The 25,638-nt window shown below is 38.6% G+C and overlaps 1 protein-coding gene across 5 annotated transcripts in view; it reads right to left on the bottom strand.

Moving 5' to 3' along the window:
- Positions 1-25,638, bottom strand: part of GLIS3 (GLIS family zinc finger 3) — a 146,563-nt gene that overhangs the window by 97,578 nt on the left and 23,347 nt on the right. For 4 of the 5 annotated variants that reach the window (XM_057406070.1, XM_057406069.1, XM_057406072.1 and 1 more), the window contains exons 2-3: positions 10,485-10,692; positions 3,802-4,927 (exon numbers count right to left, since the gene is read on the bottom strand). In XM_057406070.1, the coding sequence (XP_057262053.1) occupies positions 3,802-4,927; positions 10,485-10,615 (1,257 nt within the window). In that variant the 5' untranslated portion in view covers positions 10,616-10,692. The remainder of the gene's footprint in view (positions 1-3,801; positions 4,928-10,484; positions 10,693-25,638) is intronic. The other variant, XM_057406074.1, reaches the window with a different exon arrangement.

The following is a 25,638-nucleotide window of genomic DNA, read 5'->3' as shown; positions in this document are numbered from 1 at the left end:
GAAAAGAAGAATGCATTCCAGATGGAGTCAAGTTAGAACAGAACCTGAAACATGTTTCAATGAAAAGTGAGGGAGACCAATACTTTGTAGCAGCTATTTAATGAATTCGTATTCCAAACAAGTCAAATTCAAGTGAGGACTTTTGCATGCAGGTACTCTTCAATTTCACAAATTTCCATGTAATAAAGCAAAGCCACGTATATTCACCTACTTTGGCTTCCATTAAAATAATGCTTTTTAAAATTTAAATACCTTCAAAAAATGGGCAGGAATGAAAAATACACCACGACTCTTCAGTACACAGAGAAAGTATACTGGATCAAATTGCCAAAACCTAATCTGAGCAAGCACCTTCATCAGAGAATTCAGTTAAAGCTGGAAAAAAAGATCCTGATTCAGAGAAGACCAACAACATTAAACAAATCTATCAGAATCAGTATGCAATTATTTTCCACTCCACCCTCGTTTGTTTCATGCAGAGGGACAAGTATATGCTGAGATTTTGACCTTAAGAATGCTTGACTATATGTTTGGATCTGATTATCATAACCATCACAAGTTTTTATGTGCTGCTATCTGATTAATACTCACCCTACAACACTTTCATATTCTAGAACTGAAGAAGACTGATCGTCCAGAATAAGAAGGAACTAATGAACAAAGTATCATTTGTAGCTATATCATTTCAAATTTTTGTTACATAGATAAATAGGAACTATTTCAGATGTGGCAAAACTACTGGTGAAGTCAAAGGAATAGTCTACTTGACTCTGATTTTAACTGCAGTCCTAGATGTTCTTCAAGTCTCTTCTCAAATACATGATTTCATCATCACAGAGTGGTAACAGAGAAGAATAAAATGATTTTATGAAGTTTAGCTTGTAATTAGTTGTGCATCTGATTCTGTGTCACAGTAACACAACTTGGAAGTAACCCTCACCTTGTAATACCAAAACCTTGCAAAGCTTACTAATCTATCACAGCAAACCACTGGGATACAGAAAACAGTGTAAGATGATACACTTTCTGCACTCATCTGCACAGAAACAAGTACTGCATGATGATTATACTGACTAGGACACACTGTAATATATGCTTAATGAGAAGATTGTCTCTTGCAAAATGTTAAGAACTATCAACACATACAGTGACTACCATGTGATGTCACTAAGGTAACTAGTGTAACTGGCTTCCTTTGATTACAGGACGTCTTGATAAGTTCCTTCCAAAGACCTATTGCTTCTGATACATATTCTCTGTAGTAAAGCTGGTTGGCTCACATAACAGACATGACATCTTTCCTTCCCTGCTTTGTCTACTAGACTGCCTTTTATTAGTCTGTAAACTGCAGTGGACGTAAACTTTTACTTTATAATGTTCTTAGTGAAAGAGGCATAAATATAGAAAGACTGTAGGCGGACAAATAAAGATTATGAATCATTGTTTTCTCTTAAATGCATACATTCATACAGGTTTTGTGAAAAGCTTGAGATTTCGTTTGCATATTTTTTGTTAATTACAGAAATCATACTTCGTGATCACCTTGCCCAAAGTGTTCTCTTTAGTACCTCACTTTAAATCTCAGTTTAAAACAAACTGAATTGATATGAATGTAAATTTCACTGCTTGGTGAAACCGGTATGAAGTCTGGCTGAAGAGCAGTTTCCTAAATCTATTGAGGTACTTCCAGACCATGGCTCCTGGGCATTAGAAAGTCAAATATTCTTTTCCAAATTCATACCACTTGTGAAATGATGAAGGGAGAAGATAGCATGCTGTTCCTCTCAAACCCTGCTAAAGAATGCTATTTCTGCATTCTGTCCCAAGAAAGGAGGTCTATGTTCCAGGTTTCTACCCACGCTATGAGGGTTATCATGTTACCCTATTTCTACATTTCATTACATTTATAACATTAAAGCAAGCATGTGGCTGCTGGTTCTGATATGCAGACTTCTTGGCACTATCTAGCAATGATTCAGCAATACTTGATGAAGTTCAGTGAAATTAATCACCCTTTTTAATGTTTATGAAAGCAATCCTCTCTGAGAAGCTAATACAGACACCTCTTACATTTTTTTGACACAGCATGACATGGCACACGCTTTAGTTTAGATTTAGTTATCTTAAAAATGTTACCATATGAAGTATTCTATCCTCTTAAACATTAACATATTTATCACCAGTGAATGACAATTTCTTCAAAGCTAAGAACTCCTGGAGGAGGCCACATAACAAGGTCACTTCCCACTTTCTTGAGAAGGTCACTAAGCATCCTTTCTGAATAGGCAGGGCAGAGTATAGAGTGATACCAACACACTGTTTCCCCTGGTCTACTGGATCCCTCACCATAATTCTCCTACTAGAAGATGCTGGGTACCTCCATTACTCTTTCTACAGTGCTCTTTTACCATTCCAGCTCTTTCTTCATACTGTTTTCTGCCCTCACTCACCTGTCTCTGTCCCTTTTCTCCAGGTGCTATTCTGTTAAAATATTACTTTCTTTACTCCTAATAATTCGTTTTTCTCCTTTTCTCTCTCACCACAACGCTGACAAGAACTCTGATACAATATATCTGGAGAGCAGAAAAGACTGTATCATGGAATTTTTTAAAGAGTGTCCAGAAAGGCCCAGTTCAGAGTATGGTGTGACTAAAGCGAAAGAAAAGAGTCTCCCAAGTGTTGTGGCCTAATCTCTACCAAATCCTTTAAATTTAAGAGAGAAATCTAGGAAGATACCTGCTCTCCCTCAAGGAGATTGGCCCTTTGCTGTAACAAAAGTGAAATAAAAAAGTTTTCTCTATCTACTGCACAAGCAAACATCTACATCATGGTAAGAAATTTACTTAACTAGGCACACAAATAGAAATAGACTCCTGGACCAATTTAAATTTCATAACATATAAATAAGTATGTTATTTTCAAGTGAATAATATTCAGCAGTTATTCCTAGAAATTATATACTCATTATTTTACTAGATTATGCTGAGGACTGGAAACAGCACTGGTGAGATTACTTTCTGCTGGCACTAAGTAAGCACACAGCAAAAGTAAGATACTCATCATCCAAGTCAAGAATCTGAAGTACAGAAATTACAGGTTGTTCACTGGAATTTAAACATAAAGTGATTCTATGCTTTACTGGCTGCATTGTTATCCCATGTGATTACATATGTGTGAGACTGACTTGCAATGACCCTAAGAAAACCAGTAAGAAAAACTCTGTGGGTTGACTGCTCATTGCTAGAATCTGCAAACAGAGAAATCATGTGCAAAATTCCTAATGTATTCATGAAAACAGGGCTGTGCGTCTATTTTTGTTAGTAATGAAACAAACAACTGCCTTAAGAAATACCCAGCTCTTCTCAGTTTTTCATGGTAACATTATGCAAGATCCTGAAAATTCCTCAAGTCTAAAAGGAGTAACATAAGGCAAGAGTAAAATTGTGCCATTTATTCTAGAGTACTCTTCCTACATTTCCTTCATACAGGTACTTAAGTACAGAGGGTGCTTTAAACTGTACTTTATCATGGTCTACTAAGTCAATTTTGCAGTCTACAGTAAAAGACTACAAAATTCGAAAATAACATTTTGTCCACCCCTGTCTCTCGCTGCATATCAAATTAAAGACTACCTTTCCTTTCAGTCTAGGGTCAAAGATGGAGCAGTCATTCATTCACACAGGCTAGTTAAAAAGGCACACAATTAAACTGGAAAAAGAAAGGTAGAATTACAAATTCTTTGTTATTTTCGTGAGCAATATAAGACCTATTACTGGTAAGAGAGACACAATTCAGACTTACTGTGCATTTGTTTGGCTTCTCTCCTGAGTGGACTCTCATGTGAATCAGCAGTTTATAACGGGCATTAAATGGCTTGTACCTTCGTGGACACCCTGCCCAGAAGCAAGTAAAGTCCTCTCCTTTCCTCTGGTCTATATGAATCTTCTCTATGTGCCACACAAGTTCCTCTTGCTGGTTGTACAGTGCACCACAGTCTAACCAACAACAGCCATACTTGCCATTGAAATCGCCTGACTCACTGTCTTCATCAAGCAGGGAGCCCGGGGCAGAAACAGCCATAGCCAATGGGTGAACGCAACTGGGGAGGTTGTGTGGATGCCGGTGCTGGTGAGCATGGTATGGTGGTGGGGGCCCTTGAGAAGGAGGTGGTGGTAGCATGGGTGGAAGAGGCATGTCAACCATATGGCTCGAATAGCTGTCCAGCTGTCCATCTTTCAGGATGTCCACCACCTGGTTGTCTGCAGGCAGCATGCCCACCTGGATCACCATGTTACTTGCAGCGCCCATCTCCAAGCTGGCTTGCTTCAGCTGCTGCATCCGCTGGTACTCGCCAGCCCCATTATCAGTGTACCCTGAGAAGGTGACATTGCCATTAGACATGAGGAGGACTTTCTGGGCAGATGGAATAGAGCAATTTTGGGGCATACAGCTTCCTCTCACTCTCAAAAAATGTCCATAGACCTCAGGCTGTGGGGAGACATTTGCTGGTGATGTCCTGGAACTGTTGATATAGGACACCAAAGAGGTTGGGGATGTATGGATGATTGTATTGAAGTCAATCCCAATGCCATCAGACAGAGGAGACAGAGAGAGTGATCTTTTTTTAGAGCACGCTAATTGAGACCAGGCTGAGGAATGGTGAGGACTAGTGTAAGAGGAATGCTTATTTTCTGTGCCATGTAAGTAGGATAGTAATGAGTTAGATATGCAGTTACCTGACACGGATGTTCCAGGTGAAAAATTTAGTAAGTCCCCAGGCTCACTGCTGCTTTGAAAACCTTGGTCAGGAGCAACAGAAGGAAGTGTCTTGTACCCATGCGCCCACTCTTGCTTAACACTCGAAGTGGACTGACTTTCTGACAAGCTTAATGTCATAGAGGCCAGAGATTCATGTGACAAGAGCAACCTAGAATAAAGGCACAATAAACTAAGTAAGCAGTTAGACAATTCAACAGAAGTCTTTCTATTTTCACACACACATAAAAGTAAAGAAAGGCTACATGTGAAAAAAGTTCTCTGGAATTTTAAGTACTCAAATTCAGCACTCTCCGTTAATCTATCAGCAGGCATACATGGGCAATACATATGTAACAAGGTCACTTAGAAAACAAACTTCAAAACTTCCAGATTTTAAAGAAAAGTTGCTGTAAATGTTCTTGATATATCACTGAAGAAATCAATGCAAATCTGTTTATCAGCTGTAGTATAAATAGGTTTGGGCTTCTGAAGCCAAAGCATTATGCTCCTGCCTTGTACAAAACTCGTATTGATTTGAGTTTACTATTATTTTGCTTCAAAGAACAGGAAAAAAACTTATTAATAAAGAATAAATATTTAACCTGAACATAATTGTAAGGCATACCAATAGTAGTCTTTACAGAAATAACAAAAGTTTATAAATACAAATATCTAACTTTACAAAAACAAAATTAATAATGTAGAAGAGCTGCTTGAAGTGGTTTATTTAGTTGTGATCTGACGATGCATCTGCCACCAAGTCAGAAATCTAAATTTTCATGAAAGTGTAATCCTGCTATTATCATTGTTTTTCACAGAAATAATGTGAAATTTACTTATACTGCAAATATTCTACTGGTAGCTTAAAAAAAAGAGCTCATAAGCTCTTAACAGTACTATTTTATACTGAACGGTATAAAACAAATATAAGAACATCAAGATCCCTTGTTCATGGCTGCAAATGCTGGGTAAAGACCAAGTGGATTTACGTCTTTATGTTTTCAGTTCACACGCCAGACTTGGATCTCCTGTCAGCCAGTGGAGCTATCAGTGTATTAATTTCAATTTTAAGGAGCTCTAGCAGTAGAAAGAACCAGGTATGCAGCTAGATAAACCTGGAGATCTCATAGACACAGAAGCCTCTGCACCATTTGGGGATTAATTTCTGGATTGATTATTTTTACAATGAACTTTTTAAAAAGCATAGAATTTTAATGATGGATACAGTAAATGGGAAATTTGGTTTCTCTTTCACACCTAAATTGCATTTTTTAAGGTAGATAAGTCAATCACTGCTTCTTACTGTCTCACATAAAACCCAAGATCCACAATACTTCCCCCTATCGTACAAAGACTTCAGGAGGTCAAATTAACTTTAAAAAGACAGCTAATATGTTCTAATAGGTACCTTGAATACTGATAGGTACTTTAAATACCAGGTGCTGAAATATATTTTCTAAAAGCTCTAAATAAACAGTATATGAAATATTTGCATGCAATATTCCACAGGCACTGTCATGCAGGTAGGGAATAATGTATTTACAAAGGTATTCCTGTAGTTGTTTATAATTATTTTACTGCATGTTTTTATATTGCTACAAATATCCATTTTTGAAAAGAGAAAAGTATATACCATAAAGAAAATTAATTAAATAAAATCTCATCTGTTCCTTGATACATACATGGTTACAGCAAGCTTCTGAGGAGGCACTTCTACCTATTTGACTTGCTTCTTTTTTTAAGAGGGAAGCAAGTTCTCATATCCACTCAGGGTAAGCAATATTGCAGTTGCTTCTGAGTTTCTGCAAGGTACTGCTTCAGGAACACAGAACCATGGGATAGATCTGTTTAGGCTCATACTTGCATCGTTTGTCTGCACTACAGCCCCACTGCAGCAACCACGGCTTCGTTTGAGATAGATGAAACTTCTCAAGTGGTGGTTGGTGGTAGGCTGAAACTGGGAATCCTATTTAAAACAATATCAATCAACCCAAGAGAGCTAGAACAGATCCTAACAACTGCTCTGGAGATATTCCCAATGAATTTACCACATTTCCATGATTTTGCTTTTTGTGAATTGACTTTTCGCCTCTGAGATCTGTGGATTATCTTTCAATTAGATCAGCAAGGTTGAAAGAATGTATGAAAACACTATGTAAGGTCATTCAGGTGAGAGAAATGTATATAATTTTCCATGCTCAGATCCAGCCTTAGAAGTTAAAAATGAAAAATCACAGTGTCTTTGTTATCTTATTCTGCCCATCACATGAGAACACCCTCAATGATGGGATTTTTTTCCTACTAGTTATTGCAGCATTTTCAAACAATTGCGAGTCAAACAACATGAAGAAAGAAAAGCCATTTTGCAGTGACTTTTATTTAAGGGCTGGATCGTGCTACAAGAACACAGCTCAGTCATTGTTGAAGAGCTGGAGGAGGGGAAATGATTGTCAGGGCACTCTAGCTGCCCCCTCAGCTCTCTTTTGTCTAGAGGGGAACGTTGGCACAGGCTGAGGGAGAGACAAAGCAATTTGCAGGTGCTGCATCTGTGCACTGAGATAACTCATGAACAGTGAAAATGTAGCTCTAAATAATTACCCAGCCTTGCTGTGGTGACCTACAGGATCGATGGAAAATGCTCCTTTGCTCAAGATACTTGCTTTGTAATGGATTGTTGATTTGCTGAACATTGTTTTGTTTGTTCATAGGCTACTGTTACAAAGGTTATGTTACTCCATCAGGGTTTAAATGGCACTTTCAAAACACACCATTGAAGAAAAGCACAATTAACATGTTGACTACAGTTTGCATTGAGAGAAATGAGAAAAATGGGATTGCTATACCAGGTCAATGTGGAGCAAGATTCAGATCTAAAGGGATAATTATTTGTTAGAAAAAAAGAATATTCATGCTGTTGGGTCTGTTATCAATGGATTTGCTAAAGTTCAGTTCATTATAGAGCAGTTAAATCATGTTAGTATGCTGTGACCCCTAAACAGCTCCAAAGTCTGCAACAGAGCAAGAGGAGTAAGTAAGGTTTGATTTTTCCATACTAGTACAGATATATATATATATATATTTATTTCTGGAAAATACAAATAGTTTTGGTTTGGGCTTTTTTGCTGGTTTGATTATTTATTTTCTTTTATAAGTAGGAAAAAAATAAATCATCATTGTAACAAATCTGGTTTTGTAATGTCAAGAATTTTAATCAGATGCCTCACAGAACCAGTCTCATTCAAAAAATTTCTAATGCATAACACAAAGGCACATACCCACCAGTGAAGCCAAAGAAAAACTGCATTTCAAAAGTCTCAGAAGAAAACGAGCAAACAAACACTTTGGCCCAGAATTTCAAGTACACAGTAAGAGCCAGATAATCTGAAGAAGCCCCAGATTAAGCCTCTAAACTCAAAAGCAGTGAACATTCCAACTCCCAAAACAAAGAAAATTCCTTTAAAACCCAGCCTATACTGTGACTAAGTAGTTTTCTGGGGGGAAATAAATATAGCTAATAGGAAAATGAAGGGTCAGCTATACCATTGTTCCAGATTCTCAGATGGTATTAATTGGCACGTCTACTTATTGTAATCTAAACCAGTTTGAGATCTTTCATGAATGTTTACAAGGGATTACTTGTAATTACTTTCTCTTCTTCCTATGTGTACAGAGGCCATAATGTCAAAGTGTAACCTTATACATAAACTCCTACATACACAAGACTCCTACCCACAAACATGGAAGAGTGAAAACTATGTTTTCTTATCTTTTTGTTTTGTCTTCAGTTTTACTAGCCAAAATCCTTTTTCTCTTTCCTAGGATGCTTTCTGACTTACATCAAAGTCAATCACAATATTCCATCTGGTTTCAAGCAGAATAACTGAATACTCTGAAAAAGTTTTTGGGAAACTCAGAAAAGATGGGGAAGGTTTTACCCATCATGGAATATATATCTGGAAAATGCCAAGTTTTTTCTTTCTTCTATCAACAAAAATCAAAACAAGTCATTTTGGTTTGATTCAGTTCAGCAAGTAATTTGGTTTGGATTGAGCTGCCATTGCACAGTTCATGATGCCTGAGAGATACAATCCAGGGAAGGCACTCAGCCCATGAAGGATTGTGGAGTCACTCTAGGCAACTGGTTTAGGCCGATGCAGTATATTGCTGAAGCAACTTTAAAAAAAAAAGGAAAAAAAAAAGTGTCTCAACAATCTGTCAATTAAAACCTAATTTTAAACTTGTTTTGCCCTATTAGATTGTCAACTTGAGGGCAAATTGCTGAAACGGACATTCTTCGTGTGGCAAACTGATTTTATAACATCTTCATTGATACATCCTTAAAAGAGACTCTAGGGACACTAGAGACTCTATTCTGCCAGAGTTTCAACTTCAGTTCACCCTTAGTAAAAGTTTCTTTAAAATAAAAACAAAAATGTATAACTCGGTGCTGACATAGTACACCCAACCACACATTCAGATTAAAACAACAGTGTTTGGAACCATGCAGGCACACCTACAACTTACTAAGTAAGTAATAATTACTTAATGATATTTTTATATCATCAGCTCTATCTCAAAGGCATAGCTCTGGATTTGTCATTTATCATCACCTTAGCACTGAACGGTTTTTGCTGAAACATGTATACATAATTAATCTTGTAAATTGTCCTGGGGAACTCAGCTTTTACAACTGAAGCAACAAGAAATGTCACAAACTATCTTAAAGTAGAGCAAAGCAAAATTTTCTTCCAGTTACATAACACCAATTTTAATTATTTCAACAATACTCCTTGCCTTGTAATAAAGTGATGTAGCAAAAGGGAAACTGTCTTGAGAGTGAAGACCTTTGTGGTCTTTTGTAAATAAGAACAGTTACATTTCAACTCAGTAAGCAACTGTTCCAATGAGTCACATCTATTAAAAGTGGGAATTTAGCTTCTGAAATAATATGCCACAATGTTTTAGCACTGTATATTTAAGTAATAGGCTAGGATGTGCTTAATATATTTGTATGGATAAATATTTTCCCTTCTTTTTTGCTGACACTATTCAAAGCCAAACCCTCAGAAGTTTAATTAAAGAATTAATATTTATCTGTGATTTAGTGATATAAAAAGGCAACGTTTACAGGGAGAAGCCATAGTTTTCATTAAACTACCCATGAGAGCTAGGAAAATGGACAAGGTTTTAGGGACATAAGTATAACAGATAAAATTAACTGTTGGCTCAGTACAGATTAGGAACAACAGATTTGATTTATTTACTCATGTAAACAATTGAACAATTTGAAAGCAAAAGTTTTTGATGAGGAGGAGAGAAGGCATCTTGGTTTTTTTTTTCTTGACATTACTGTTACTTGACAGGCACCAACATAGCACTTCTAGTACTATGTAAGTTTAAAACAGGTCACTGCTCCTGAAGAGGCAACATGTGGACTATGTCTGCTTTCATCCTCCATAACACTTCCTGTCCTTAGTACAAAGATATAGTTAAGTGACTATAAAAAAGACCTACGAAACGTAGAAAATGTGTGGACAAATTTCACCCATGGTTTCAATGACCCAAACAGGATGATTATAGCTGGTGTCAACTAAATTGCAGTGAATAAATGGCATAACAGGGCATCATTCAGGCCATTTTATTCATCATAAAGTTTGCATTTATATTACAAGAGTATTAAAATACCCTCTTTTTAAAGTGCAAAATATAAAAAAGCAACTCAGGACCTTGTATCTGATGGAGAAGGACTCAGGCTGGAAACATCCATAGACCTCTGTAAGCTAGGGTTGATGCTGTTGCATGCTGTTGAAACCTGATTAGCAGGAAGTGAAACGGGTCCCAGCTCTTGAACTGTCATGGGACTGCTGGTGACTATTACATTGTTGTAGCTGCCTTTTCCAATGGACTTGCACTGGGGTCCATAACCAAGACCTCCTAAAAGTAAACAAGGCAGGTTAGTATTCATCTTCCACAAACTCATGATGAGGCCACAGAACTCACTTTGCAAAGTAGGAAAAGTGACTGGAACCAAGTATCTCCAGGTAAGGACGCAACAGTAAACAACTACAAGGATTCTGCAAGCCTCTCCCAGCACAAAAAGTAGTATTTTAAAGGGGAATTAACAAATTCTTCATGTTTAAAACGTGTGCTGAAGTACACAAACTAAAGACCAGGCATCATGGATAAACATCTTAAAAAAGACCACTTTTTTAAAAAGAAGCGTCCAGGTAAAAGAGAAGCCCTTGGCTGAGGGACAGCCAAGCTCTAAGTGCACCATTATCTGAAGGCGGGAAGAGAGAATCCTACTGCCTTGAATCCTACCAAACACCACAGCTCCAAGCCACTGCAAACCCTTCCATCATTCCTACCACTAGCCATCCAAAAAGCAAGGGACTACAGGCATGCATGCAAGTGCAACCCATGTAACAAGGCTGGTGTGGGGAAGCACATAGGCTGCGCAGTTTCCCTCGCAGCAGAGAGTTACAGCAGTAGCCCAGCATCCCCCAGAGGTCTGGGAAGAGGAGTTTGAGCTGAATCAACCAGAGAAGCATTCTGGACTTTCTTTAAAAGGCCACAATCTGCTCTTAATCGCTGCTGCCATGACTCAAACTGATGGTTATTACACAGTAGCCTGAGAAGATTATAAAGGTAGCCGGCAAGCGGGACATATCTGCAAAATGCTCTGTGTATGTCATGCTCTGATTTATGTTACAGATGGTGGTTTGCAAGATCCTCTGCATCAAAACAAGATGAAAAATGTAAGTTGTAATATGGAAGTTACTGGATATAGCAAAGGCTTATCACAGATGGAAATTAATATTGAGATAATTCACATTTCTAGCTGCTCCCCCATGTTCAGAACACTCCCCGAAGCAGGATAGCAGCATCATGGGAAATAGTGAAAAATGCTTTCAATTTAAACCATTTTCTAAATTGAATCTGCTTTTGACTTGGTTGTAAAACTCACATAGTATTTTTTTCCAAGATATTCAAATGGGCTGTGAAATCCACAAAGTACCTTAAGGCATTTATGGTCCTCACAGTCATAGGAAGAAAATCCAGATCAAAAAGGATTATCTTAAAATTTTGCAATTCACCCTAGAAATGTTAAATTGTAGCTTTCCTTAAAGAAAAAAAAAAAAAAGAAAGAAAAAAAAGGGGGAATGTATAACTGTTTATTCCTGTTTCTGAGGCTGCTTCTGAGGTCTATGACTTCTTTTCTAATTATTTTTTTTTTTTACTAATTATCTACATATATGTGAGGAGGACATATGTGGTTCTCCATCCACTATGATCCTAAGCACTTTGTAAAGTCATATACAAATATTACAAGTTGATTGCATGACTCACCACCAAAATGTACTCCTTGGGATGAAATACGGCAACCCTGTAGGAAAAACAACTTACTCATTGCTACAACTTCAAAACATTAATGAAGAATATAGCATCTGGCTGAAAACTCAAGGGTAAGGAAAGAAAAAATATTTAATAACCTAAAATACTGAAATTTAACCAGAAGGACTGGAAATTTATGAGGAAAAACATGTAAGCAGAGCTCCTTTTACTGCAGTCAACTCCATTGTGGGTACCAGAAAAAAGCCCTTCAGGATTGTAGGACTACTGTCTGCTGTCACTGAAGATGTTCAGTTAAATCAAAGGAATAGGAGAAGGTATTTTATTTTCTTTCCTGTAAAGAAGTTTATATTTTGAACTCACTAAAGCTGAATCACTGTGCTACTCAGCAGTTGTTTTTATAATGTTACAGAGTGTTAAAATGAAACCAGACAGCAAAAATGAGGCAAAAATCCTAAATTGCCCCCCCCCCCCGGGAATAAAATGAACGCCATTCCTCTTAGCAAAAAGCTGAGTTGGGTGAAGTTAAAAATTTACATAACATTCATATCATATGAAATACATACCACTACATAATATCTTTATGTGAATATATCTGTGTGAATATTACATACATTTATCCAGCAACTTTTTTAGAAAAGTGCTCTTGTAAGATTTTTATTTAGGGACAGACCATATATCGGTTCAAACAACAATCTGCAACTGATATAGTGAAATTGCTATTTACACGTGATTAACCTGATCTGCTTGAAACTTACAAGTCAGGGGAAAAAAAAAAATCCCAAAAGTAAAACCAGAAAAAGGAGTACTGTCAAACCAGTTCTGTTAAATACAGAAGTGTCATCTGCATTATATCCTGCTTTCCCTTTCAGTTATAGGGTCTGCTTTTATTAACCTGTGCATAAACAGCACCTGAGTGAATTTGAGAACAGCTAAGAGAACTTGTTGTGTAAGGGTAAGGATGACAGCCAAAGATAATGAGTCACTTATCACCAAAAGGAAAAAATGAGAATATGAGAGATTGTATTATTGGGATAACAGACAAACATAATGCAAGACTCTGGTCCTGATAAACATTTGCCTGTCCATTTCTCTGATGCAGAAGATAAAAAGTGTTCTTTTTATCATTGACAAACACTTGCTATTAAGGAGAAAAACTGCAATTAATCCACTTAAAAGGCAAGGGGGGTGTGAGGGTGTGGGGAAGAGAAATTATCCAGAAAGAAACTATCACCATTAATGGTTAGACTTGATGATCTCAAAGGCCTTTTCCAACCTAGTTGATTCTGCAATGCTATGATCATCTCCCACCACTGAAAAAGACTGCAAAGTAAAAGACTACTGCTATGAAAAGCAAAGTCATAACATCTTATCCATTGTTTCATACTGGTGTAAATGTGCCAAACCCCCATCATTAATACCTCATCTGTACCCTGCAGGCTACTGGCTGCTACTAGTTTGATCTGAATCAGGCATGAGCATATTGAGATATCAGAGATGTCAGAGCTCAAGATAGGAAGCTTACACTGACTTGGAGCCAGCTGCAGTAGTGCAGAACACATCTGATCTAGCACAAAGTTAAATGGGTGCAAGATGGACATCTAACCTGGCATGAGCCTGCTGCTGTCAGAAAGCTGTCAGAAAGTGTGTTCAGAACCACTGAACAAATGTGAACTGGCAGAATGACTATGTCCCACATCAGCATCTGACATCATATAGCCACAGTGCAACAGGAGCCCTCAGTACAGGTCTGCTGTATCATTGACCCAAAGCCTGCAAATTTCAGGACAATGAAAGGACAACCAGGAGTTCCTTAATGTCTTAAATTCCCATCAGCTGAGATAAATGGGAACCTCTTTGAAGGACATCAGTGGAGTTTGAATGAGGCTGTAGAGTCTAAGAAAAATACATGGAGTTAGTATTTTAAACGAGCAAGAGAAGCAATTGACCCTGGAAACCACAGGCCTGTCAGCCTGACCTCAGCACCAGGGAAGATCACCCTGAGTGCAATTGCGCAGCATGTGGGAAAACTGGGGGATCAGACCCAGTCAGCATGGGTTCACAAAGGGCAGGTCCTGCTTAAACAACCTGATATTCTATTACAAGGTGGCCCACCTGGTTGATGAGGGGAAGGCTGTGAACATTGTCTATTTGGACTTAAGTAAGTTCAAATAACACTGTCTCCCACAGCACCTCCCTGGAGAAACTGGCTGCTCATGGCCAGGACAGGTGTATTCTTTGTGCTCTGCCATCCAGCCACTTTCCAACCCAGCAAAGAGTGGTGGTAAATGGTATCACATCTAGCTGGTGACCAACCAGTAGTGGTGGCCCTCAGGGCCCAGTGTTAGAGCCAGTGTTGTTTAGTATCTTCACTGATGATCTGGATGAGGGAATTGAGTGAGCCCTCAGTAAATTTGCAGACATCACCAACCTGGACAGGAGCGTTGATCTGCTGGAAAATAGGAATTCTCTGCAGAGGGATCCGAACAGGCTGGATTGATGGGCTGTGGCCAATGGTATGAGGTTCAACAAGGCAAAGTGCCAGGTCCCGCACTTGGGTCACAACAACCCCATGCAATGCTCCAGGCTTGGAGAAGAGTGGCTGGAAAGCTTCTCTGAGGAAAAGGACCTGGGGGTGATGATTGATTGAGCTGAACATGAACAGCTTATGCCCAGGCAGCCAAGAAGGCAAATGGCATCCTGGCCTGTATGAGCAATAGTGTGGCCAGCAGGGCCAGGGCAGTGATCATCCCCCTGTACTCAGCACTGGTGAGGCTGCACCTCAAATCCTGTGTTCAGTTCTGGGCCTCTCATTGCAAGAGAGACATTGAGGTGCTGGAGCAGGTCCAGAGAAGGACAATGAAGCTGGTGACGGGTCTGGAGCACAAGTCTGATGAGGAGCAGCTGAGGGAACTGGGGTTGTTTAGTCTGGAGAAAAGGAGGCTCAGGGGCACCTTATCACTCTCTACAACTGCCTGAAAGGAGGTTCTATCAAGGTGGGGGTTGGTCTCTTCTCCCAAATAATAAGTGATAGGACAAGAGGTAATGGCCTCAAGCTGCACCAGGGAAGGTTTAGATTGGATATCAGGAAAAAATTCTTCACTGAAAGCATTATAAGGGATTGGAACAGGCTGCCCAGGGAAGGAGTGGAATAACCATCCCTGGAAGTGTTCACAATCCATGTAGATGAGGCCCTCAGTGACATGGTTTAGTGGTGGACTTGGCAGTCCTGGGATAATGGTTGACTTGATGATCTTAAAGGTCTTTTCCAACCTACTTGATTCTATGATTCTATATATCATGAGATAGTCCAATAAATTGTGAAGGTGGAATTAGTCCTGAGTTGGCTCACAGGAAGATCTACAATTGATTAGCATGTCATTTATTCCAAATAAACATATTACACAGAAATCAAAACTGCTCTTTCATCAGTAACTAACAGTAACAATTAACAAATATAAATAGTAAAAACATTTTATAGAAATACTTTAACCCATTCACTTTCTCATTTGTTAGCTTGTCTATTTTCCCTATTTATTGTCTACAGCTGGTTAATAGCTACGTTTCACTCACATTTGACATGCAAAAGTATTTCACTGCAATCTTTTGAAGAACATTCAAAGAATACAGAAAAATACAATGAATTTAATTTAGGTACACTGAATTTCAGATCAGGTTCTCTTAATTTATATCACAATCATAATTTTTGGAGGCATAATCTGATATTAAATTATTTACATTTAAATACAGGTTCTTTTATCAGATATTGATTGAAAACCAACTGATTTCTTTGTCTGCTTCTCCAAGTCAAGAGTAGTAACTTGCTAATCCTGCCAAGTAAGTCAGGTTATAAAGTAAAACTGCTTCACAAAACCTTTGAAACTGTAAACTATGGTTCCCATGTATAAATGATTAAAAAAAAAAACATGTAACACCAAAACAGTTTTAATTTTTTGGTGTTCTGAAACATGTCGTGGTTTAAACCCAGTCAGGCAATTCGTTCGCTCACTTCCCCCCCCTTTCTTGCCCTCCCCCTGCTCTCGGAGGGACGGAGAGGAGAATCAAAAGAATGCAACTCCCATGGGTTGAGATAAGAACAGTTTAGTAACTAAGGTATAACACAAATCACTACTGCTACCACCAATGATAATAATGATAAAGGAAATAACAAGGGAAGAGAATACAACACCTCAGCACCAGCTGACCGATAACTCGCCCCCCAAGCCCGACCAAGCTCCGACCGATACCTCCTCCAACCCTGCAGTCTCCCAGCCCTTCCGGCTAACTCCCAGTTACATCCTGGGCATGACGTGCTGTGGTATGGAATACCTCTTTGGTCAGTTTGGGTCAGGTGTCCTGTCTCTGCTTCCTCCCAGCTTCCCCTCCTCCCTGGCAGAGCATGAGGCTCACAAAGTCCTTGGCCAAACCAAAACATCGCTATCAGCTCTGTTCCCGAGCCGAAAGTCAAAACACTGCACTGCACCAGCTACCAAGGAGGAGAAACATGACTGCTACTGCTGAACCCAGGACACAAATGCATACATACAAACCAGACTAAATTCAATCATCTCTTAGATCAATAGTATGAAAGAAAGCTATTAAAACTATCAGAAAAAAAAAGCTATTAGAAGAAATAAAAGACTTGCAATAAAGGAACAATAGGTAATTTCCATGGGGGATTTTCTGTCTGTTGAAGTATAATAATTAAGGGCTTTGGAAACAGTTGGTTTCCCTTGTAAAAAAAAAAAGGCTGCCAGTCTTGTTTGTATGGATTCGGTATCAATCAAAATGGGGAGAAAGAAGCTTATTGTAAGACAATAAAAACTGAGAGGACAGAGACCAGTTCAGTAGATAAGACTCCATCAATGTATTTTTCATGTAGATTACATATGAGTCACCAAGGCCTTTTCAAACCAAATTTGTTCTTTCTCTACAATATGGTGAATCTTCCGGAGGTTGCAGGCCTCAGCTGCCACGTACATCTTTGCTCTGTGTCACTGTATCTGCAGGGGTTTTGGCACCCTAGTTGAAGGGGCTTCTCAGTAGCTGCTAACTGAAAACACTCAAAGGTTTGCTTGGAAGACTTGTTTCCAGATGGGAAATATCCCAACTCCTCTTGCCCTGGGACTGCCAAACCTTTCAGGCTTCCCCTCCTCCAATTTTAATCATATTATTAATGACTACTAGAGAGCCAGCATTGTCTACTTGTCCTTAAACATAATGGGCACTATTCTATTGTTTCTACAACAACTTAAGAGGAACTATTTCATGCCAACTACGTAAATAGAGACATCAGCTACAGGGCAGTGGATATCAGACCCTTTGAAACCCTCTTTTAAGTGTGTTAAACTGTGGCTTCAAACAAGGCAGAGGGAAAAGGGAGAATTGAGAGTGAAGAAATTAGACCCACTGTAGGAGAGGATCAGGTTCGAGATCATCTTAGGAACCTGAATGTGCACAAGCCTATGGGATCTGATGAAATTCCACAGGCCCTGAAGGAGCTGGCAAATGAAGTTGCTAAGCCATCATATTTGAAAAGTCAGGCGGCATTCCTGACAACTGGAAAAAGGAAAATATAAGCCCCATTTTCAATTTCAAATTCAAATCCCCATTTACTGTTGCAGCAAGTCCAGAGGAGGGCCACGAGGATGATCAGGGGACTGGAGCACCTCCCGTATGAAGACAGGCTGAGAAAATTGGGGCTGTTCAGCCTGGAGAAGAGAAGGCTGCATGGAGACCTCATAGCAGCCTTCCTGTATCTGAAGGGGGCCTACAAGCATGCCAGGGAGGGACTCTTCACCAGAGACAGCAGTGACAGGACAAGAGGTAACGGGTTAAAACTTAAAACAGGGGAAGTTCAGTTTAGATATAAGGAGGAAGTTCTTTACTGTGCGGGTGGTGAGGCACTGGAACAGGTTGCCCAAAGAAGCAGTAAGTGCTCCATCCTTGCCAGTGTTCAAGGCCAGCCTGGACAGAGCCTTGGCCAACATGGCCTAAGGTGAGGCGTCCCGGCCTACAGCAGGGGATTGTAATTTGATGATCTTTAGGTCCTTTCCAACCCTAACCACTCTATGATTCTATGAACTGGAGGAAGACTAGCACCTGCCTCTATTACAGGAACAGCCAAAGTCTTTGCCTATTTGGGAATCTGGAATTCTTCACATTGGTAACATCCCCTGAGCCCAAGTCTTTGATGTAAGACCTTGAGGCTTGTAGGTGGATTACACAAAAAAAAATTTAAAAAATCAGTCAAAACTACATTAGTTATGAGCAATTTTTGGACAGCATGCAATCTGGAATTTTTCAGGGTACAAGTAAATTACTAAACTATGGCTCAATAAAGTTGCCAGATTATCATTTTTATCAAATATGATAGTTTCTCAACTAACTACACCACATAATAGACTACACTTTGCCTTTATTTCCTTAGAAAATACAATTTTAAAAAATAAAGGTTTTCTAGTTCTAAAATTGAGATCCTAAAACCTCACTGGTTTTAACTATATGGTTACCATCTCATGATTTTCTTAACACTTAAAATTAACAATTCCTTGTTAGTAAGCAATTTCCTCCAAAGCCTCTGGAAGTGTCTACTCTGAACAGTGAGTTAGACCATTAATCTACTAGTATCGGCAATTCCCATATCCTTAACTGTTCACAGAGACTTAATCTTTATAATCAAGAAAAATAATCTGGAGGAAATACACTAAACAGGATTATATGGCCACATTGTATTATGAGAAAATACTATGTATGCACTTTAAAATCTCTCCATGCTTTGAATCTCGGAAAGGCAGTTTCTTCACTATCAGAGTGCACTTGGTAAATTAGCTAGCACTAATTTCCAGTCTTATTTGCTATTTATTCATTGTATGAAGTAATCAAGCATGTACTTTCAGTTAGTCTATTGTGAGACAAAAGAGACTGACAAAGCACAATGAAAAACAATGTCTCCCTTCAAGTGGAACCAAGGTAAAAAATTATCCAGAACTGACTGGTGAAAACAATACCTCACAGGTGATTAACTTAGCTGGTTTAAAGCAGACAGCAATGAGATCACTGACTTCTATGGAACACTTTAACCACTAAATGTAAACAAATGAAATCAGTGGTCTAGTAATGACTAAACTAAGAATATATTATGAAATATGCAGGTTCAAGAAACTTCCAGGAGAAAACACACTGTAAAACAAAGATTTTCAATTAGATCTGTAGACATTTACAATCTCATGTTAATTTTGAATCAGTTTTATTCATATTAGGAATGCCTTCCACTTACTAAAAAGCTACTTTGAAAGCTACTTCATTTTCTTATTTTGCTTAAAAAGAAGTTATCAGTTAACTACTGCACAGACCAGTAAATATTTAACTGAACTAAAATATAAATGTTTTAGCTGCAATGGGTAACTCCTTATTTGTTATCAGTGACATCAGATGACTTTGTTTTTGTCCTTGTTAGGATAATACACAGCATATGCTCTTCTAGTGTAGAAAACATACAGCTCTTCATCTACGGTTTATGCCACCACTACTCCAGTCTTAGTTACTCAAACCAGCTTCTGGTGAGTTTCTAAATACAAAACTTAACCTTACAATTTAGTTTGTATTTCTGAAAATAAATACAATGAGCAGGCTCCATATTCTTCTCAAATAAACGGTACGAAACAAGAGAAACGCCACCAGTAATGTAATATATTACTGCTATATTAATCCAATGCCAAATAATACATGAGGCAGACGAAGAAACGTACAAATACAGGCTAAGAAAGTTGGGGCTGTTCATCCTGGAGAAGAGAAGGTGTATGGAGACCTCATAGCGGCCTTCCAGTATCTAAAGAGGGACTCTTTGTCAGGGACTGTAGTGATAGGACAAGGGGCAATGGGTTCAAACTTAAACGGGAAGTGTATATATAACAAAGAAGTTCTTCACTGTGAGGGTGGTGAGGCACTGGAACAGGTTGCCCAAAGAAGTGGTAAATGTTCCATCCCTGGCAGTGTTCAAGGCCAGGCTGGACAGTGCCTTGGGCGACACGGTCTAATCTGAGGTGTCCCTGCTCATGGCAGGGCGTTGGAACTTAAGGTCCTTTCCAACCCTAACTATTCTATGATTCTATAATTCCATAATATCAGGTGAAAAAAAAAAAAAAGTTTCATGTTTTAAATTTCAGTATTGGCCAGCGCCTCAAAATACCATTACAATACTGACAGAGAAAAAATTATTACAATCAAAATGGAAAAATACAGATATTTGAAAGAACAGAAAAGAATTGTATTGGAATTAGAGATAATACCTTTCAGTTCCAGTGACACTGGGAAAATACTGTTTGAATCTGACCAAAATTAACAAAGAGCGTACATCTGCATATGCGTGAGAGCACAGACTGTTATTTCAACTGAACTGCAAGTGGCATTACTTGAGGGGCAAAACAAAAAATAATATTGTTAAAACTTCCTCATACATTATGAATGGTGGGACTCAAATGAAATGTACAGGGAAACATGTTGCCCATTAAATGGTGTTGCATTCAAACTGCAAAACAAGTGTACCAATTCTGGTAGTGTTGATGGAATACTTCTTTGCTGATACCACCTGACTGCAATGCAAAACAGCATAGCAAAGGAAACACTTTAGAATAATAATTCTGTGTACTTCATAAGACTTTATCTCCCACAGCTTCTAGCACTGCTCAATCTGCACTGCACATCTGTGCTTTTCTTCAATTAGAAATACATACATGACATTTTTTCCAGTAAGGCCTACGTTTTTTTTCCTCAATTGTAATTAAAAAATGCTCAGATCTGATAATTTCTGTTATTTCAACATCTTTAATGTTTTAGAAAATGCCACACAGAAGCTTTGCTATCTGTAACCATAGGCACATACAGATCCATTACTGAAAAGACTTCATGGTTCCATGTACCAAAGCAAGGCAGCACAGCAATGTACTCCCTGTTCAGAGAGTAATTTGTGATTTCTTGCTGTTCATTGGACTGCTATCTAACACAGAGACAGCCTTCCTTGGTCACATCTTTTACTTGCTTCTCCTGTCAGCCTGGTTGTATGGGCAGTAAGTAACCTTGGGAATAAAGACATGGACCCTTTCCTTTATCCAGACCTAGACACAGGGATGCTAGCTCCATCCAACAGAGAACCAGGAGTAAGGGGACAGATTCTCATCAGGGTTAGGCTGCCATAACTCCAACAATCTGTGACAACTTCCCTCTAGTAAAACCTGCCACCAGCTGTGCAGGAGTCCTGAGCAGAGGATAGAAGAGCAAGGAGGTTGCCTTCTACCCCCAGCATGAGCCAGGTCTCAGCCTTTGCACCATAACGCATAGGTGCCAGACTGCATTGTATGTCATGATCCAGCAGGAGACATCTGTTCATCAAAAAAACATGCAATAATGCTTTGTTCAGTGTTAAACTGTAATCTCATATGAGGGTCTCTTTCTAAGTCTTTACAGATAAGCCAAGGTATTTGACACTGCTTTTCAGAAAAGGATCTTTCCTCCCTGAAGAAAGTCAAATGCTCAAGCATTCAGAGCTTGTGCAAGCAGGAAAAAAGATTAAATGCCTACCTGTTGAGTAGTGCTACTAAATAAGAACAGGTGGCAAATGTTAACATGGGAAGAACTACAGAAACTGGCTCTTGAAGTATGCAAGCAGGAATGTGAGTAACTTACAATCACATTCAGTATATTTTTGTTTCCCAGATTAAAGTCCGCTGCTCAAGGATACTAAAGGGTAATTTTTACACCTGCTTTGCTCCTGAGATTCTGAGCAGTACAAACAAACAATTTTTTCTTTTTCCTTGCACTAAAAACAAAATACTGATAATGCTTTTTCTGCTGAAAGATAATATGAGTATGTTATCCTAGTTGTCAGTTTAACCAGGCAGAAATAACAAAATAAAGCCCACATAACCTATGTATTCTAAGAGGATTTATGCTCAGTTAATTACTTTAACTATTGCTTTCATGGTTCATTTAAAAGTTTCATGCTTCATTAAATACCAGTATGTTTTATCACCTCAAAAAAACTTTTCAGTAAAAAAACAAATGTCTTTTCAAGTTACAATCTTGTTAACTGATATATACATTTCAAGCATGTCTATCAAACACTATCAACAAATGAATTCGATACAGCAGCAGTATCTCAAAGCATTATGCAAATCTTATTCCAGACACAATGGAAAGGTTGTTGGGTTTTTGTTGGTTTGGTTTGGTTTGGGTTTGGGTTTGGGTTTGGGTTTTTTGCCTGAAACAAAAGTCCTTTTCAAGAAAAAGAACTTGGTTTTGACACATGCTATTTTCATCATTTAAAATGTTCCCACTCTGATCTCTGGTTGTTCCACCTTTACAACAATCAACTCAAACATACCTTTGATTCAGTAGCTGTGTCTGTTTTGTGAAAAGTCCTTAGGATGAGAAAGTCAGAAAGTCACATTCTTACGGAAGCATAAAGATCAATTAAACTAATAGCTGCAAAGATACAGAGGCCAAAAGCCAAGTGCAACTCATAAAACTAAACTTCTGTAGTTCAGAGAACTTTTTTTCTACTATAAACATTTACTTACTTATGCAGAGCATGCATTTTCTCAATTCAGGATACAAGATTACCTGAGAGCACTTTAGAACACTTTATAGATGTAGAAATTACTCCTTAAAAGTCCACCTGCATGATTACCACAACTTCTCTGGTAAGTTTTACCAGTATCTTCATATGCAATCTTGTTGTATGAAACTTATATAGTCAGCAAGGTGCATTGCACTAATAAAATGACAGTAGTTCTTGTTATTTAAGCTGACTTCTAGACTAGGCTACTATCAACGTTCTTCACATTATAATCTATTCAGACTTCTTAAAAGCCGAAATGTTATTACATCATGGTCCTTCCACCTTATCTCTTCAGGTCAATGACAGGCAAACCCTGGGAAAATGATAGAAACAACCAGAAGTACTTAAAATCTGTATTGTCACTAGATGCTCCCATTCCTCTCAAGGCTTTAGATATTTCCCTTTCAACTTTTTTCTTTCATTACCCCAAGGCATGCTAATTAATTGGAATTTCCCAGGTCTTTTGTTGTTGTGACCAGAAAGAAAAGACAGAAAAAAAAAAAAAAAGCTCCTTCCTTCTTGGTGGAGTCCATCTACCTTCCACAAAGACAGGGTAATAAGAGGGAGGATTAAGGCCACTTGAATAGTTTAGGCCGAGTAAAGACAACTCCAGCTCCTGCCCTTAGCCGTCATCCTTGCCAAAATTGGTTTATGGAGAATGACATCTTAACCACAGCTATTACTCTGTGAAGAAGAGGCTGCTGTGCTGGCAGGGTTTGGCATCCAAAGTTGGCTACTGAGTAAGGTCTGATGCAGAGACACAGGAAACCACACTGGCATACCAAAGCAATGGTGTGTGTACGTGTCTGCAAGGGCTGTCTGAAGGGCGGAAAGAAGAGCTCATGGACAAAGGTGTAAAAAGGGAAAATGTGTGTGTGCTCTGCTGAGCTGAAATACCTTTGTTAAAGGGTGAAAACCTACACAAATGTCCTGAAGGATGCTGAAATCTTTTTAAGAAGCTGGTTATCCTGTGTATCTCTCCTTTATACCCCTAAAAAAAAAAAAAAATCAAGTGATATCTATCTTTACATCAGTTTGACAGAGAATGTGATATACAGGTAAAAGTAAAATGTTCAAAACTGATTATAGGATTTTTGAAGACTTCACACTATTGACTTTAAGTGAAGTTAAATTCCCAAGCACATAAGTAATTTTTATGAAAAAAACTGGTCTTCTGATCTGCTTATGGAATTGTTCAAACTTCTATTATACACAGGTGTTCATGTATTCTTCTTCACACCATTTATGTGTGTTTCTTTCATATTCTGGTATGATTTTCATTAAATTGCAGGGATTCAATTCTCTGCAACTCAGGGATTGCAATTCCCTGAAGTTAATGTGAATTGGATATAAATCAGCATCTCTTACAGTCAGCTGTAGCTGTATTTCACTATTACTGAAACCCACACTCTATTTTACAGTTTGTAAAATTTTACATTCAAAAAAAAAGTTTGCTTTTGAAGTACTTCTGATATGCACTGCATGCTAGAGATACAAAAGAAGGCACATTCCACTTCCAAAAGATCCCAGAAGATTAAAATAGGCCAACACAGAAGTTGACGTGCTCGCAATTGAAGAAAAGACAACAACCAGAATAATGATTATAGTATTTTTCCTCTTTATGTGACCACCTCCTCTTCCTCATGCAATATTCAAGAATCAAGTCTGAACCTCCTTCTCCCCCACTGCTGTCAACAGGGGGAAGAAATAAGATGGAAAAGCTCCTCAGTCAAGATAAGGACAGTTTAATAAGGAAAGGAAAAGCTGCACACAGAGGCAATACAAAATAAAGAACGTACTCACTACTTCCCATCAGGAGACAGGTATCCAGCCACTTCCTGGACAGCAGGGCCTCAGTGTATTTAGTAGTTGCTCAGAAAGACAAATGCCAACACCACAAATGTCCCTCCATCCTCCTCTGTTCCCTCAACATGACATCAAACAGCATGGAATAGCCCTTTGGGAAGTTTGTGTCTTCTGCCAGACTCTTGCTCATCCCAACCTACTAGCTTTTTTCTTTGTGTGATGGTGAGGTCGTGGAAAGCCTTGACACTGTGCAAGCAGTGCTCACCAAGAGCCAAAACACTGGTGTGTTGTCATTTTTGTGTTATCAACACTTTCTAGTGAAAAATGCAAAGCACGGGACTACATGGGCTGCTATGAAGAAAGATAGCTCCGGCCAGCTGGACCAGAACTCGATATGGAGGAAACACAAAGAAAAGTCCAGAGACTTCTCTGGGAGAGGCAAATGTGCGGGGAACCAGTTCACTGGTAGGGAGGGTAAGAGAGGAGAAGCCCTTCCCAGTGATGTCTGGACTTAGGCATCACTCCAGACTTTGAACTTACTTCTAAAAGCATCATCAGAGTCTATTTTGAAAAGAGGAATGCGTCACCATTGTTTTAAAATCTTACTTTAAAATATATGAGAAAAAGGAAAAATAAACATTGGATAGGTATTAAACATTCAGTTTCCTGTCCAAATAATGTAGTTGTAGGATTTAACAAGGCTTGCATTTTCAGGAAAGTCACAAGTTTTGTAACCTGGTATGTCTGGTTTTCAGACAACAGCAAGAACTTTGAATATGAGTACTTTTAACTCTGAATAATTCTCTGAAGGTCAAATTCTGTTTTATCACACAACAGCTACTGCTTTTTAAATCAGAAGGTGTTTTTTCAAAAAGGTATTTCTGCCAGAGAAATCCAACCAAAGAGGAATCCCAAAAGCTCAGCCAAAATTGCAAACTGAGCTAAGTGTTGCAGGCACCATAGAGGTGATGCCATTTCCTCATGCACACCCTTTCCAGAAATTATATTGGCTAAAGCACCACAATTCCTTCCCCTGCTCTTCCCAGGCCAATATGACTTGGTTGTACAGGAGGATTTACCTACCCAAGATGCCCTGAAAGAGA

This window comes from Pezoporus wallicus, unplaced genomic scaffold (genome assembly GCF_028554395.1).
Source record: "Pezoporus wallicus isolate ANWC-B61680 ecotype Strahan unplaced genomic scaffold, APGP_CSIRO_Pwel_v1 contig_7506, whole genome shotgun sequence".
NCBI classification, from domain to species: domain Eukaryota; kingdom Metazoa; phylum Chordata; class Aves; order Psittaciformes; family Psittacidae; genus Pezoporus; species Pezoporus wallicus.
This window is presented reverse-complemented; position numbering and strand designations above follow the sequence as displayed.